The 16,604-nt window shown below is 36.0% G+C and overlaps 1 protein-coding gene across 1 annotated transcript in view; it reads right to left on the reverse strand.

Moving 5' to 3' along the window:
- Positions 1-1,775: 1,775 nt before the first annotated feature.
- NRIP1 (nuclear receptor interacting protein 1) overlaps positions 1,776-16,604 on the reverse strand; it is a 44,558-nt gene continuing 29,729 nt past the window's right edge. The window contains exon 2 of the mRNA XM_008517141.2: positions 1,776-7,713. Coding sequence (XP_008515363.2) covers positions 3,901-7,368 — 3,468 coding nt within the window. The 5' untranslated portion in view covers positions 7,369-7,713 and the 3' untranslated portion in view covers positions 1,776-3,900. The remainder of the gene's footprint in view (positions 7,714-16,604) is intronic.

Consider the following 16,604-nt stretch of genomic DNA (forward strand, 5'->3'; position numbering starts at 1 on the left):
TGTGTGTACACACACATTCACTTTTGGAAAATGACTGAAGGTCTTTTTTATTTAAAATAAACTTAAGCCCCGTTGCAACTTGGATAAAAAGCTAATAAAATCTTATCTTAAAACAAGTAGATATCAAATCAACTTTATTTTTTTTAACAATGTACCATCTCTTTTCCACGGTAAAAATCTACAGTGATCATTGAGTTACACACCAAATAGGAGACTCAAGCTAGGGAAGATAGGCCACAGGCTGTCTTTTTGAGCTGTGTTTCAACTGCCCTGTCTCTAAATGCACTAACTCGCTGGTCACCTTCTTCTTTTCCTTTATTTTTCTGAGAAGGGCAAAGCATCCTTGAAAACTTATTGCTATTTTCATGACCAGAGACTTATGTTTATGGAAAACCTAAAAACCAGAGAAAGCCCACAAAATAACAGTCATTTCAAACCACAGACAATGCATTTTTCTCTCATTTATTCAAATTCACTGCAGGAAGTAAACACTAAAAGATTAAAAAACAAAACAAAAATTCACACTGCAGTATGTACAGTTTCATGACATCACATGAAGAAATTAAATTTCTAATAAAAATGACAAATTATATTACTGAGCAGATAGCATCAAAATTGGTTGTGTAAACCCCAGAATTCATACCATGAATGGTAATGTGCCTATATTCCAGGATACTGGAATACTCCTGGTATAAGATTACATTTCCAATGGGATTAAAAAATTCATGAAAGTAGTTGTGTGAACTCTATATGCTGAAGAGAGGTTGACTTGATTTTAAAAAGTTTTAAGACCCTTGGATTCAAAGCACATTCTTTCACAAAGCTTAAACCACAGGTCATGTCCAGAAATGGAATACTGCCATGTTGGGATGCACATCGGATCTGACTTGTTAAGACATTTTGCCAAATGCACAGATGCACAGGGTCCCCCATGCACTTTTCATGCAGCAGGTAATCACAACTTAAATAAAAGGTTTATTCTATACATTTGTCCAGACTTGCAACTGTATACATACATGCACAATTTTTTAAACCTGTCTGATTATATTTACACTTATACATGGAATATACAGAAACCAAAGAGATTAAAAGGCTTTTCTGTTGCATTAGAACAATACAAAATATGTATTTTTCATTAAGGAAATCACTATTTACATCACCTTTAAAAACTGATTTTAACATCTTCATGTAACAAGTCCATATATATATATATACATATTATATATATATATATAAAATATATACTCTCACCAGTTTACTCTTCTGTAAGATGCAGCAGAGAATAAACAGGTAATGCTACCTTACCGATGTCAATGAGAGCTGTAGTACCCTTTCACAAATGACTTCATTAGGAAGAAATTGTCTAGATATCTAAAATAGTCCTTGAAAATGTGTGTATGTGTGTCCTTGTATCTACATATGCATAAACAAAGTGAATTTATGGATGGATGCCCTTTCTCACTGCTCTTCTTTCAAATCATACTAAACTCAAATTGGGGACATTCTCTAGTTAATCAGAACAGCATTCTTTGTGGTCATGTTTATTTATGCACTACATATCCTTATTCCTTTAACTGCTAACAACAACAAAAACAACCAACCAAGCAAAGAATCAAACAAAAAAATAGCAACACTGGCCTTTGATATTCTTTTCCCTGACCTAAATTTCCCTTCCTTGTCAAGCCTGTTTTCCCCTAATCAAAGGGGAACATCAACATTTTTTCTAGCATACCTCTAAGTCTCCAGACTTTTCACAATGGCAGGAAAAAAATGACTTATTTCAAAGCTTATTTGTATTGTGTAGACAATAAGATTGTCACTGAGTAAAGACGGGATGGAGAAGAATATATCCGCCGGCCAGTGGAATTTTCATCTCAGAATAAGCATATGCCTTCATCTCTCCATGATGTAGCGTAATGTTCACTCCTGACTGTTATTTTATAATATATCCAGTAACTATTTACAAATCATTTTGAGAAAAAAATAATCATTTAGGGTTTCAGATCATATTAGGAAATAACACTCATTTTTAATATAAAAATCTTAGAAATAACTTCAAGTAGAACTTCAAATAGATTTCCTTCTAATTAACAGTTGATTACATAACAATTTTTTGACAGGTCAGTTGCTAACCTGGTTCGCAATTAAAAACAAAAATATTATCTGGTGAATGAATTGTGGATTATAAAAACTGAACTTAAAAACATGGACTTCTTTCAAGACTGAAACCCCACGTGACTCAATAGTACATTAAGTTCTTCCAAGACCATATCAGTGTTTACTTTTAACCACTCTTTTAAAATAATAGATCCGATGGAGTGACTGTGTACAACTCTGTCATGCATATGTGCCCTTTGTACTTTCCTCTTTAGTCAATCTGAGTTTAGTGACTTTCTTGGGTTTGAAAGAAAGGTTTTCATCATTGTCAGCACTGTTCTTAGGGCAATGATTTTAATAGAAGGTGAGGACATATTCAAGAGGAGTTTCCAAACCATCCCGGAATCACCTGAGTTTGGTAAGTGGCCCTGTTATTCCATCCCTAAGGCTAATTAAGGAGATGTTACTCATTAGAACACATAAATAATCACAGATTTTCCTGAGATGTTGAGCCAGATATGAAAGTTGTCCCCTCCACCCAATTTTTTTGTCATAAAAAGTATTCTGAACCCGATTTCCAAAGACATAACGGTAATATATGAACTACAATACTGCAAATTTTGAGTTGATGTCTGACTGGATTGGGGAAAATAAAGCATCAAATAGTTTTTTTTATAGTCCTGCGTTCTGAGAAAAGTCAAAAGCAATGGTTCTCAAACTTCAGTGTGCAGAAGAAACACCTAGGGAGTGTTAAGATGCAGATGAAAGATTCCCAGGTCCACTTAGCAGAGATTCTTGTTCTGTAGATCTGAGATGCTGCCTAGGAATCTGCATTCTAAAACAAGTGCTCCAGATGGTTCTAATGCAGGTGGTCTGAGTCCAGCTTTAAGAAACCCTGGTCATAAGACTCACAGGTACCACAGAAATGGTGAGAAGTAACTTTTACAAGAGATGGTGAAAATTGTCCAAAGAAAAGCCATTTTGCTTTTGTTAAAAACAACTTCTTAAATATTCAACTATTCAGGAAACCACCTGAAGATAAATGTTAACTTTCCTAATTCTGTAAAAGGAGGAATATTGATTTAGTAAAGTAGTTAAAATACAAAAATGGAAATCTGCCTTTTTTTAAGGCTCTATCAAACTTCCATCAATTGTAAGCAATTTTTACTAAGTAGTACAAGGTTTAAAGAAATAGATATTGAAAAGGACTTGGGTGGGGCAGACACATTGGGAACCACAAAACCCCTTCCAAGAGTTAAAAATAAATATGTGTTTTAGCAAAAGTGAAAAATGTAAGCAGAATTTTTCTAATTTATTTTTGAATTCGATAATGAGAAGTGCATCAACGCTAGGGTTTTTATTCAGTAATTATCCTTTAAAGAGTTATTTAACAATTTGGACTTTTAAAAAAATGTGTTACGTAGGCTGACTTCTGAAAAGCAAAATAAAGTACCCTAATAAAGGCAGCAAAATGCATTAATCCACCGTGGATGGAGGTTTACCTTTTAATTGATGCCTATTATTTGCGATTATAAAAGAATTTCATTCGGAGGTTGCTCACAGTTGTCTGGTGCATACAGAAGTGTTAAACCACCAATTGCTAGTTCAGTAGTTTCCTCATGACATCTAACGCAAAGCAAAAAGTAGTATGCATATTTAAACGTCACCAGTAACCAATACTTTGCAAAATGAAAAAAGTTTCAATTATACCATGCTTTTCTCAAATCATGCTCTTATTTATACAGATCTCAAGTTCATACTAATTAGTTTTAAAAAGATCCAAAGCTGGATAGCAGGTACGTTTTATTCTGATTCTTTTTTTATTGTTAGCACGCTTCCCAGGAGTCCATAACCTTCTCCATTGGCGCTGTGTGGGCGAGAGGCATTATTCCCCATATGGCTATTATACGGGCTCCTTAAATTAAAGAAAGAAGCTTTAGTTTCTGCAGCAGGAAGTAACTCTTCCTTGATTGTAACCTGTGAGACACTGTCAGCAGACGAAGGCTCCCTCCACATGTCCTTGCTCTGTGTTTCTCGACTGGTAACAGAATTGCCTCCTTTCTGGAGCATGTAATACAGTATTGGGTTCGTTTTGGTCAGTCTTGGAGAGTCTTTTTCATACTCATTCTTATCCCCATCTGTGATAACCCACTTAATGGGTCCCTTCTCACTGGGCATGGAACACCCATTCAAGAGCCCAGATTCTGGTCTAGACCCCGCACAGCCCAAGTACTCAGGGAAAGGAGGACTCAGGGCAGTTTTCACTACTCCAGGGTATGGAAATGTCCTGTTATCCACGCAAGCGTTGGGCTGAGTGGAACCGTACATGAGTCCGTTTAAAGAAGAAATGCTGAATTCAGGTTTGCTACTGGGCACGTTATTTTTGTGTCCTTTCTTTTTACTGTCGACGACAGAGTTACTTCCATGCTGGGACAAATCTCTCACACAGTTTTCTGAGAGAAGTAGTTGTTTCAGAACATTGAAGCTTTTGCTCTCTCTGGCCCAACTCCTGTGTTCACTTTCGCTGGCCGAACCATGACTGGCAGGATATTTAAATTCAAGATCATTTCTGCTAAATTTCAGCTCCTGCTGGTTAAGCAAGGACCCATACAGTACATCCGGAGCACTGTGACTGTTTGTGGCATCGACTAGGTTATTTTTCATCTTTTTAAATGGATTTTCTAACGGCTCAGTATAAAGCTTCCTTTTCTTAGGGACCATGCAAAGATTCTTTGATTCTACAAGTGTCAGCTGACTATTTCTGGGACTGTTGTCCAGATCGTCCGCCAGGTAACTCTCTTGATTTTGTCTCAGCAATCGACTTAGCAGACCATTCTTCGAGAAAGAAAAATCCTGAGGTGAAATGGGCTCCGATTTAAAGTCCTCAGACGCTGGTAAGGCAGCCGCGCTTCTCTGCACGGGAGGAGCCATCCCTAAGAACGGGGCACCCTTAGCATCGTGGCTCAAGTGCACATTTGTATTATGTATATGTAAGTCATCGCAAGGCTCAGATTTTATTTTTACCATCAGTATTTGTTCATTTAAAGCTCTATCTGTATGTTCCTGAGTACTTTCATCTCTTAAAAGGTTTTTCTCTTTCTTTTCACTCTTCCCTTTGTTGGGGTTTCCCAGGAGCAACTGGAGGACAGTGCGCCTTTCAAGCAGATTTTCTATTTCAGAACCGGAAAGTCCTGGTTCGGGGCACGTTGCTTGACTACTGAATGCTTTATTTTCTTCAACTGCATTTGTTTTATTGGAGAGCAGGGGGCTATTTAACCTATCAATCATACCTACAGGTTTATCTGTGTTCACACCGAGCAGCTGTTTACTGGGTCTCTGCTCTTCCCCTGACGCGGAAGACTGCATTCCACATTGTGCTAAATTTTGTAACAGTTTACTGGCACTGAAAGTTGCAGGGTTTTGGGCACCTTCATTCTGGGCTGGTTTCTCTCCTTGCGACTCTTTGCTTTTTGTAAGGTCCATCAAGTGGTTGGAGGCGGTATTCGCTGGCTTTTCAGGCTGAGAGCTGCAGGCATATGGCGGGGAATTCCATTTGATGACCAGAGAGTGTTGGGAAAGATTGATGGGCGACTCTGCTTTGGTGGATGCCAGTAACGGCGGAGTGCTGACTGGAGTAGTCCTATTTGTACTGGGGCTCTCTATCACAGAAGTCCTTGTGTAATTCTGCGTACTGAACTTTGTCACATCACTGTGCACTTCCTGAGGGCTGTTGTTTCTCTCTGTATTTTCTTCATTCTTATGGCCGAGGAGCAACTGAAGAAGTGTTACCTTCTGGTGTGAGTTTAGCTTAGAATTCTTTGAGGTATCTGGATCTTCTTTGCTATCTACATCGCGGGCTTTTGGATCCCAAGTGTTCAGCAAGGACTGAGTTAAGTTATCCAGAGAAACAGGCTGGTCGGGTTCTGGTTTTTCGGTGCGGTGTTTGCAAGACAAGTCTATGGGAACACAGTTGGAATAAGAGCTTTCATCCCCACTGCTATCATCTGTAAAACTAGGATTGTTATCTGAGTATTCATCGACAGTTGTCGGTGTACTACTATCCTCAAAAATGCTTCCTCTCTCACTATGATTGTGTCCGTTCATGGGCTTAGGTATGGTCTGGCTTTTAAGAAGATGTAAGAGCAAACTATTATTAGCAACTTGTTTTATATTGTTTCTTTCCAGTGAGTTCTTACAGCCTGCATTTTTGGGGGAAGAAGGAACGATACCCATTGCATTTTGAAATGTACTTCGGCTAGCCATTAGTTTGCTTGAGGATGTTCTTGCCTGACCATTAAGATGGCTTGACATTCCTTTTGAGAGCTGGAAACTCCCAACATCCTTCTGGCCATTTTCTTGTAATCTGGCCATAGCAGCAAGTCTTTCACTCGCCGCTTGATTCGCATTTTGTGTTTTTAAAGCATGTTCCCGTGAATACTGCTGTAAATGGGCTTCACTTGAAAGGAGCAATGCTAATTGGCTACAAGCAACACTAGGTTTGGGTGAAGTGGCAGGACTAGCCCTTTTTTCCACCATGCTTGCAACAGCCTGTAATCTTGCGGCACACGACAAGGGTTCACTCATGACCTTTGTTCCGCTTTGTCCAACATGATGCGGTGACTCTACAAACCTCTCTCTGATGAGGTTTTTGGTGACGTCAGGAAGATCGGTATCAGGCTTTTGATCTTTAGCTTTACTTTTCTTCAACAAAGTTTTTAAGTGACTCGATGCAACACCATAGCACCTTAAATCTTTCTCCACTTTTAAAGAATCATGACTGAGGGCATATCCTTGCTCCTTGAGGCTCTGCCTAATTTGTTGTGACAGAGCCACAGTCTGCAGCCTAGAGCTGAATGACTGAAGCAAAGAGGCCAGTAATGTGCTATCCTGTTTGCCTTTAGGCACATTGTCAACCATGCCTGCTAGCAAAGCTTCCTTCTTCACATTTATATTTACGATGGGATCAGACAGCCTCTTCCGCTTCGCCGCATTCCAGTCCTCGGAAGACTGCAATAGTCTGGCCTTTTTGAGATGCAGCATGCCAGATCCCTGATACGTCTGTGTATTGAGAACTGGCCCATTACTTTGACAGGTGGGAAATGCCTTACTAGAAACGTTAAAGTTCTGATCTTCCTCATTACGCCCAGCAGACTTTTTGTCGACGGCAGTACCTGATCCCTCTGCTGCCTGATGCATTAGTAATCCTTCTAGGTAAGTTAAAACAACAGAATCCTGGTGCACATCAGAGCCAAGCTCTTCTCCATGAGTCATGTTCAATAGAAGTGTTCACAAGGGCTTGGTTTCTAGTCACTTTAAAGAATGGTTTTCTGTGGGTGATGGAGACGTAACTTTAACAAGCGAGCGGCAGTTTATCATCTTCCATAGTAATTAGAGATGGACTGTCACATTCTGTCCAGGAATTCTGCTGGCAATGACAAGAAAAAGGCAGGCAAACTCTAGAGCAGTCTGACCACAGAGCTGACCAACTCCTAAGCGAGAAGCAGCAGCAGAATTCTGTAACACAGAGCTCTGCAGCAGCAAGCAGACGGAATCCTTAGTGAATATACCGCTTCTCCTTCTTCATCTTTTGCTGCCCATTAAATGCAAACATCAGTTCTAAAAAAAAAATAAAAATAAAACATAGTTAATGAGATGCAGAACTAGGATTATGCTATGACACCCATAAGCAAAAGAATATAATACTTGTTAGTTTTTAGGTGTATATACACATATATACGCATTATAGTCACTTCTTTAGTAATTTATTCTATTGCCATCCCTACTAAACGAGAAATCTCTACTGGAAATACTATGGATTAATCTATATTCTTAAAATGACCAAATCAATTAGAGAAAACAGTTTAATGTTATATAACTATCTTGCAAAGCTCACTAAGGTTTCGAATTTTCATAAGCACTTTTCTGCAACGTAATGTGAATGCTAACTCTCCTATCTGGCACTCGAGCTCTATATGGGAGCTAGAACGAGCTTCCTTACATTACTGGGAGCTTAGGAAGGAACAAAAGCAGAAGTTGAGAAAGAGGAAAAGAGATGCACATGACATGGACTCATCTGATGAGTCTGATGTGGGGTTGGGGCCCACAGAACAGATTCACTTTGGACATCCGCCTCCAAACATCAGACGTTACGTAAGTAATTGGTAGAATTTCTGTTTTCAAAGAAATGGAAGCACTTAAAAAACATAACATGATTTTGTAGGCCCGTGCAAAGTGTGACAGTCTTAGTTATGTTCATACACATTTAAATATGATCACAAGCTTATTCACCCATAACTTTTACCACGACAGTAAAAAACAGAAGAGAGTGATGCTTTAGATGCTCACTCAGGTCCATCAAAGATTTAATGCATCTGTTTTTAAAGTAAGGCTTTAAAACATACATAGCTTTGTGCTCTATGTAGACATTTTAATGTGAGGACCACTCCTAGCAGATGCAGAAGACAGGTTACAGGTGAACCTGTAACCCTAAGTTTCTAGGGTGTTCCTAATATAAAATGTTCTTCTCCCTACCCATGCTATTTCTTTTTGTGTGACTTTGTTATAAGTATAAATTAAGACCCTATATGTGATTTGAAAAAATTTTTCAAAAGATTTTAAAATGAAAATAATTTACAAAAATGTGTTCAGGCCCTTGTACCAATTTTTAGTTTAGAAAACGTGGTTACTATAATACATATAAACATAACTATGTGTATACACTAAACCATCACATCATCCTGTAGAAGAGGGGCAAGAGACAAATTTAGAACAGATTCGAAGGGAAGATGAATAACTGTTTCCAGAAAATTCTAAGTCAAGGTGGTTACTTTTCATTAATTTCTTTGCAAAGAAATTCTATAAACAGCACCAATTACATGAAGCAATGAGAGGAAAAAGAGCTCCTCATAGAAACCTGTTTCTTAATAAGATGAGTCTGTAATTTGAAGGATTGTGGATATGAGATGCTGCTTCCTGTGGCACTACCACCATTCTAGCAGAAAATGAAATGCCTAAGAAAGTCGGAGTTCTGAGACTCCTGAAGGCCTGAGTTCACTCAGACCCTACTTTTAACAACTCTTCAGGGAACTGAGTGGGCCAAATTTCTTCAGATCACTTCCTTTTCTATCCCTTAAACATCTAAAGTGGTAGAAATAATTAACGATCCTTCCTGCCTTTCCCAAGTCTTGCTTCTTCATTTCTATACTACAGAATTTAATTGAGAAATTTAGAAAAAAAAGAAAAGGAGCCATGATACTTCGATGCAGATCAGCTCCTTGGGCCCTACAGATATTAGAGTGTAATGTAAAATATTACCACCATACATAGCACTTAAGTGTTACCAGGTGTTTAACACTACTTAAGTACATTCAGTTAAAAATATCTAAATGTGTGAGGCTTCTTTAGAGATTTGTAAGCAATGTATTTTAAAACTGGAGTATTTCATAAAATAGTGTGATTCACTGGCTTGTCAGTGGATCCACTGGTTTATGACTGATTTCAATAACGATCTTATTAGAGCTTGCAGACATGGCTCTTTAATGGTTCTCAACATTCTCTCCATAAATACAAGGAAGAGATGCTATTTGTATGGCGCACACTTGTTAAACGATTTCTGTGTAAAGGAAACAGAATTACTCAAAACATATGGTTTATGGAGGTTAAGTGGGATCAAAGAGAGTAAAACTACTGAGGGGACAGAAAAAAAAAGGAAAAACAGGAAAAAAATACAAATGAACAAACAATGGCCTCACAAATTTTGTAACTCTCATGAGGCTTTAGAAGGAAAACTTTAGTTTAGGAACTAAAATAGATTGTATTAATATCCTGTCTTTAAACATTAGGTTGATAGATACGACAGGTAAAGTAAAGGAAAATTTCTTTAATGAACACCCAAAACACATATATGAAGGGAAAAAACTAAAACTTACCCAGTGATAAAATAAAAGCTGATGGAGCAGTTTTGTTTCAACTTAGTTGTTATTTTTATAGGGTGGTTCCATAAAGTATTTAGAAAAACTGATTTTAAGAAAAACTTAGTGTAACATTTAGTATACTAAACAGAGACTTAATTTTGATTTTAGAATTATCATCCTAAATCAAAATCAGCTCTTTATAATTTTAATGAGTTCATTTAACCCTCAGTATACCAAGAAAAATTTACCACCTGGGTCTAATGAATACTTTATTAATATTTAAATCAACTTATCAATAATTTACAGAGGAAGAATAAAGGGATAATGTAAAACAACTTCATCAGAATTTTTAATAAGGACTTACAAGTAGCAAATCCAATTCTTAATTCCATATTTTCCAGGTTTTAAAGGACAACATACACAAAATGGGCAAGGCATTTTGAAACGGACAGCTCATTAAGTGTCACACATGAACCTGGAAATACCTTGCTGATTCCAGGTTTCAAATATATGTCTAAGATGTTCTAGCTTAATCATCACTTATGGGTCTTCTTTTGGTACCTGTATAATTCAAAACATCTTACTCTGGACAACTTTAACAGCTGATAATTATGTTGAAGGAAGGACAGAAATCTTCCTTGTTCCATAACTGCAAAATGTTTTTTACTTTTAGATTTACTAACAATGATCAATCCAATGAATTATTTCATTTCTATGTCATCTATTTTCTCCCAATCTCTTACTACACACCAGCCTTCAGTATTTGTCCACTTATGAACTATTTCAAATAAATTTGGGTGTGCCAACATCATAAAAGAAGAAAGAATACTGCTTTGCAGCTTTTGAGCAAAACAGAGCATAGAGGTTCTTGTCACAAAATACTGAGTGATGACGTCCTTCCTATTAAGCAACTAACTGGATGAACACACTATATTTCCCTTTTGTCTTTAGAACTACATTATTATAGTAACTATGTGAGGTGATGGATTGTTAACCAACTTTACTATGCAATCATTCTGCAATATATATGCACATCAAATCATCATATTGTATACCTTAAACTTATACGATGTTGTATATGTCAATTATATCTCAATAAAGCTGGAGAAAAAAAGAACTATATTGTTCACTCATTGATTCTTGAGTTGGAGAAAATTCATCTGGGATACTGTCATCTGAAAACAATAGTCAGAGGTGTTGCTTATACAATCAACGTCACCATCTTCAATCATGTCTAGAGTGCTAGTACCATTCGTCCTCTGATTCATCTAACTGGAGCATCTCCCTAAGCCAACTTTCTTCTCTTTGACATTATCGATGGGAAATGAAAAATAGTGAATTCTCTACTGTATTTACTAAAAGTTAAGACAAAATAGAAAGACTACAAAGATAGCGTCTCCAGACTTTTTTTTACATGCTTGAAAGATAATACAATATTAATGAGCTATGCAATAAGAAAACTGAAGATGATGTAATAATGACAACATTTCATTACTGCATCATCATTCTAGGCACTTCCATTATTTTCCTTTTGGCTTAGTAGTTTAGTCTTTATTTGGCACAGTTGGGAATAAATGATAAATTAATTCTCAAGATGATAAAATGGGTAAAGATACAGGAAAAATAAGATCACTAAGATTCCATAATGTATCTTTGATTTATATAAAAGGTTCCAATGGACATATACTGTAATAACAAGATACAATGTTTTTTCTATTAAAAACACATTCATTAAAACTTTAAAAAAAATAAAAGTCATGTAATATAATCCTTCCTACTAGTTAGAAACATGAAAAAAAAAACCCCACAAAAAACAGACCTCAAAAATTAAAACTGGGTCCAAAGAACCCTGATAGCACACCAAAGGTTAATGCATTTCAAGACAATTTAATAAAATTCATGTACAACTACTTTATAGTGTTAAAATTATAAAACCGAATCTTCCTTTTAATTGAAAATTGTTTATAAGCATAAAAGTATCTTTTAAATTTCATAAAATGGAGATTTTTACTGGTCCACTAGCAAGCAGTGAAAAAAATTATTGTTATGGCACGGGAGAAATATTAAACAAAATAATAGAATAAAACTAAACCATGAAAAAATTCCACAGAATCTTGACCATATGCATAGATAGATTTTGGGAAAGATCTAAGTTTCAACACATAGACTAGTTTAATGAAATATCTAGTAAAACGCTTGAATTCGGGGTATATTTCTTGAAAAGATACATTTTCTTTTTTTTAAAGTACCTAAAAACCATGAAATTATGCTGCAGTGTAACTTTTTTTTAAAAGAGCTTTAATCAATAAAAGACAGTTGTAAATAATTCACATATTAACAGTTCCTAAGTAGGTCTTACATTGATTCTCTGAAGTAAACTATTTCCATTGCAATATGTTTTTCACTTTCTATTTGGAAATGGTTTATTAAGCAAAGGGAAAGTCTGCTGAATATTTAAACATTTTTGAAATGGTAAAGTCCAAGTAATAAGATTTTACTTAGATAAACAAAGGATGCATCTAACAGGATTCTTATACGTGGGAGTACTTTTGGTTGAGAATAGATAATGAGAAAGGTCTTTTTCCAGTTGTTTATAAGGAGAAGATTCAGTATCTTACTTGCAATCAAATTCTCCATTAAAAACAGACTTTAATGATTAAACATCTAGGAAGCCACTTTGTATGCTATTTAAATAACGTCTAATGAATACCTCATGAGTTCCATTTGTTTCAATGAAATCTACTCCAATTTCTTCTGCATTATCAAGTAACACCTGTTGGAGTATTGAATTGAAAGGTATTTCTGCAAGGCTACTTCAATGAGCACTTGGATTCTTGGCTCTGGTTCCTCAAAATGCAGAAGTAACTGAAAGGATACTTAATTGTGGCATTCAAGAACAACTCCTATTGAACAATATTATCTAAATTCCACTGTGGATTATTTTGGAGACGCTTATTATACAAAAGGACAAGAAAAACATTACGATGCTTCATTAAGGATCAGAAGAAAAATATCTAAGTACTCTGAAGATTCCAAAGCCTTAATTATTGAAATTTTTACTTAAGCAATACCAATGCAGGTAAATAATTCAGAGAACTCTTCGTCTTCTTTAAGGAGAGACTTGGAAAGAAAGTTGCAAAAGTTGAACAGGAAACAAAAACCCAAGAACAATTCACCGAGAGGATGTAACACCAAACATTTTATCCAAATGGACGAGATTAGCTTTCCAAACCAAGGGCCGATGAAAAGTTAGAATACATAAAACCCAGCACTTAACTTCATAGAACAAGAAAGGAAAAGTAACATTTCAAATAAGGGTCCCGGGGCCTCACTGAAAAGTGAAGACTACAGCGAATCCTCTATTATAAATGAAAAGTTAGCTTTTGGGAAAAATTAAGAATAAAAGAAACATTCAGTTGTTGCCATTTCATAGCTGGGAATAATAAGGGCATAGTAAAGGAGTAGGCCTGAAATTTCATTTATCAGAATATATTTCTAATTTCTTGGAAAAAAATCAAAATTAGTATATATCCTCTGCCAGAAGTTGAATTCCAAGACAATAACTTTCTTTGTAGTATTAGCTATCAAAAGGTGAATGAGTGGTTGTACATTTGGATGGGTGCCAGGAAACTAAACCGATCTTAAAACATTTTCTCAAGTGAGAGCCCTCAACATTTGAAATTAGACCATAAGAGCTTCTTACCCTCTCCCAGGGGTTCTCAGTTTAGATATAAACACTCTTCAGAGACTGGTGACAGAAGCCACTGACACGGTAGCAAGTAAAGCAGGTGCCCAGACTGCTCTCCATTGCAACCTGAGGGCCGTACATACTTTTGCCCAAAGCCATATTTGCTCCGAACTTCCAGGCCCCTCAGCTTTACCTTGCTGTCAGCTGCTTCCACAGGAGTAAAATAGTGTCACTCACGCTGCCCCTTAAAAGAGGCTTACAAGGAGACACCAGTGCTTGACCAACTCAAGCGTTCAACACTAGGAGATATGTATCTGAGGCCTTCTTCAACTCTAAAATTTTATTTCTATGATTCTAAGTAATTTATCAAATCGTAGTTGATAAAAATGACAAGCATTTTAACCAGAAAGATGATATACTGTAATAAAGTTGTGAAAACAGCCCTGACCCATATGTCTCAGAGTCTTTTTCGTGAATTCTAGAGGACGAAGATGGTTTTGAAATAGTCATACACCTTACCCACCTAATCCCCCAAAGTTATTTATCTTCATTATTTTCTTCACTAGGGTCACAGAATTTTAAACAGATGTCTATTTAAAGGCTAAATATGAGCTTATATTCAAACTCGAGCTTTTGCTTATCTCACAGTAGTTAGATACTGAATATAAAGCAATAGTGAAGATTTAAGACACTTGATGACACAGATAAATGCATGAGAGAGGTGAAATAACTGTCCTGCTGACAGAAACAAATATCCCTTATAACTGATATAGCAAAATAAAGACGAGCTTCTTTGTTCTGAATTATCCTCAGAAGGCTTGCGTATGTGAATCAGATTCAATAAACCCTCTATCCATTTTACTCTACCTCTATAGTTTATTAAAAAAATTTAATTTTAAATCAAAATTAAGATGAAGAAGTTGGAGATTTTAAGTTAAAAAGGTTGACAGAAGCAAGGGAACTAGAGAAAAAGTTTAACTGTCCACAATTTCTATTCCAAAAACGCAATGTCTTCCTGGATGCTGCTGCATTATCTTGAAAACACAGAAACCAGAATACTGTTAAATAAAATTCACTCTAATGTAATTTTTAAAAATCCAGGAAGAGAATTATTATATGACAAGGAACACGTGATATTTATTTAGCATTAACATTAATGTCTGCTCAGTGACTTCTACTGTTCTCAAAAAAAACAACAGAATCTCTGAAGAAACACAAAATAATAACAAATTATTTGGGTAGCACACAAGTGTGAAAAAAAGGGTTTAAATATAAAACTAACAGGGGTATAAAACTAACAGAGGGCATATCTTCTCCTAACCTCTTCCAATAGCTTTTCAAACTATGGTGCTTTCTATCAGTTTTGAAAAGCATAATATTTTCCAATTTCTATCAAAATATGAAATATAATGGAAAATGGTGCTTTCTTCTCCTGGAATTGTTTGAGGGTTTATAGTATATATATATACATAGAGGAACATCCTTTGAGATTGGAGCATAAATTCTATTAAACTCAACTATGGTCTCCCCATCTCTAAAATAGATTTGATATACAGACACAAGCACAAGGTCAAGGTCACAGATCAGTAAGAAAGATTACCAACAAAACTGATGTAACAGCTGGCATTTGATCAAAGCTCCTGGGGTTTTTAGTACACTTACACTCTGCAGTTTAGTACACTCTGCATTTACGTACAGGGTACACTCTGTTTTTAAAGTGTTCCCCATCTTGGAAGACAAGATCTTCACGTACTTTTGGTTATAACGCATGTTCTGCCAAAATGTTGCACTGGATCACAGAGTAAGAAAGCAGACTAGCATGTGTCTGTTTCAGAATCACAGTTCTTACTTGTGTGCGTGTATGCTTGCATACTTATTTGTTTGTTTGTTTGTTACAGGTGATCTTTGCCATGTGACAATTCTGAAATTAATTTAACTTGCAGGTTCCTGAACTGAGCATGCTCCTCCACACCTCCAAGCCTTTACCCAGCTGAAATGGAAATGAACTGCCTATTCTTCAATATCTTGGCCCACTTCTTCCCAAATACACAGATTAAACTGCTAAAAATTGGTTCAACCAGGAAAGTTTTATAGTGTATCCATGGTCTTCCACGATAATTTCCAAATTATACATACAGGAAGAAACTTTGGTTAACAACAACAAAAGTGATTCTTAATGGAATACATTATTGAACAGTGCAATTATCTAAAAACCATGCCTTTTGTTTCAGCTGTTGAAACAAGATATTGAATTTATCTTAAATTACATTTATGAAACCAAGAATTATGTGATGAATGTTCTTACTGAAGCATTCTGATCAAGACATCATTTTTAAGGATGCAAAATGCTATATATATTTCTAATATAAAAGCTCTCCTTGTTAAATCAAGCATCACCTGCTGTAGCTTCATATACTTTTCAAATTATGATACATGTACATGTAAATGTTCTTAATTATCAAGTTTTCACTTTGCAAAATTATTTTTGATAAATTAGGTTGGAAGGAAAATACTAAAATTCCACTATCCTGGAAAGACAGCTAGTTTCTCAATAACAAAGGAAAAAGGCAAAAAAATATACATCAAATTAAACACCATTGAAAACAGGAACTTCCTTGATGAGGCAGAAGCAGGCTGTGGGTATTTCAAAATTACCAGTAATGGGCACTAATTTGTACACCAAACTTTGATACACAGAATCTACTGACATATTTTCTTTTAACACAAATAGAACTCCTTATAAAATACGCTATTAAAGTCTATGTGGAGGAATCACTTGTCAATTAATAAATACGTTTTTCTTTATGTGCTGCCTGGGTGAAAGTGCTGCCTTGCTGAGAACGGACCACGAACTCTGACTTGATTTTCCAGAAATGATAAACAATATGACACCACTCTTGCCCATA

The sequence above is a fragment of the Equus przewalskii genome, chromosome 27 (assembly GCF_037783145.1).
Source record: "Equus przewalskii isolate Varuska chromosome 27, EquPr2, whole genome shotgun sequence".
In the NCBI taxonomy this organism is placed as follows: Eukaryota; Metazoa; Chordata; class Mammalia; order Perissodactyla; family Equidae; genus Equus; species Equus przewalskii.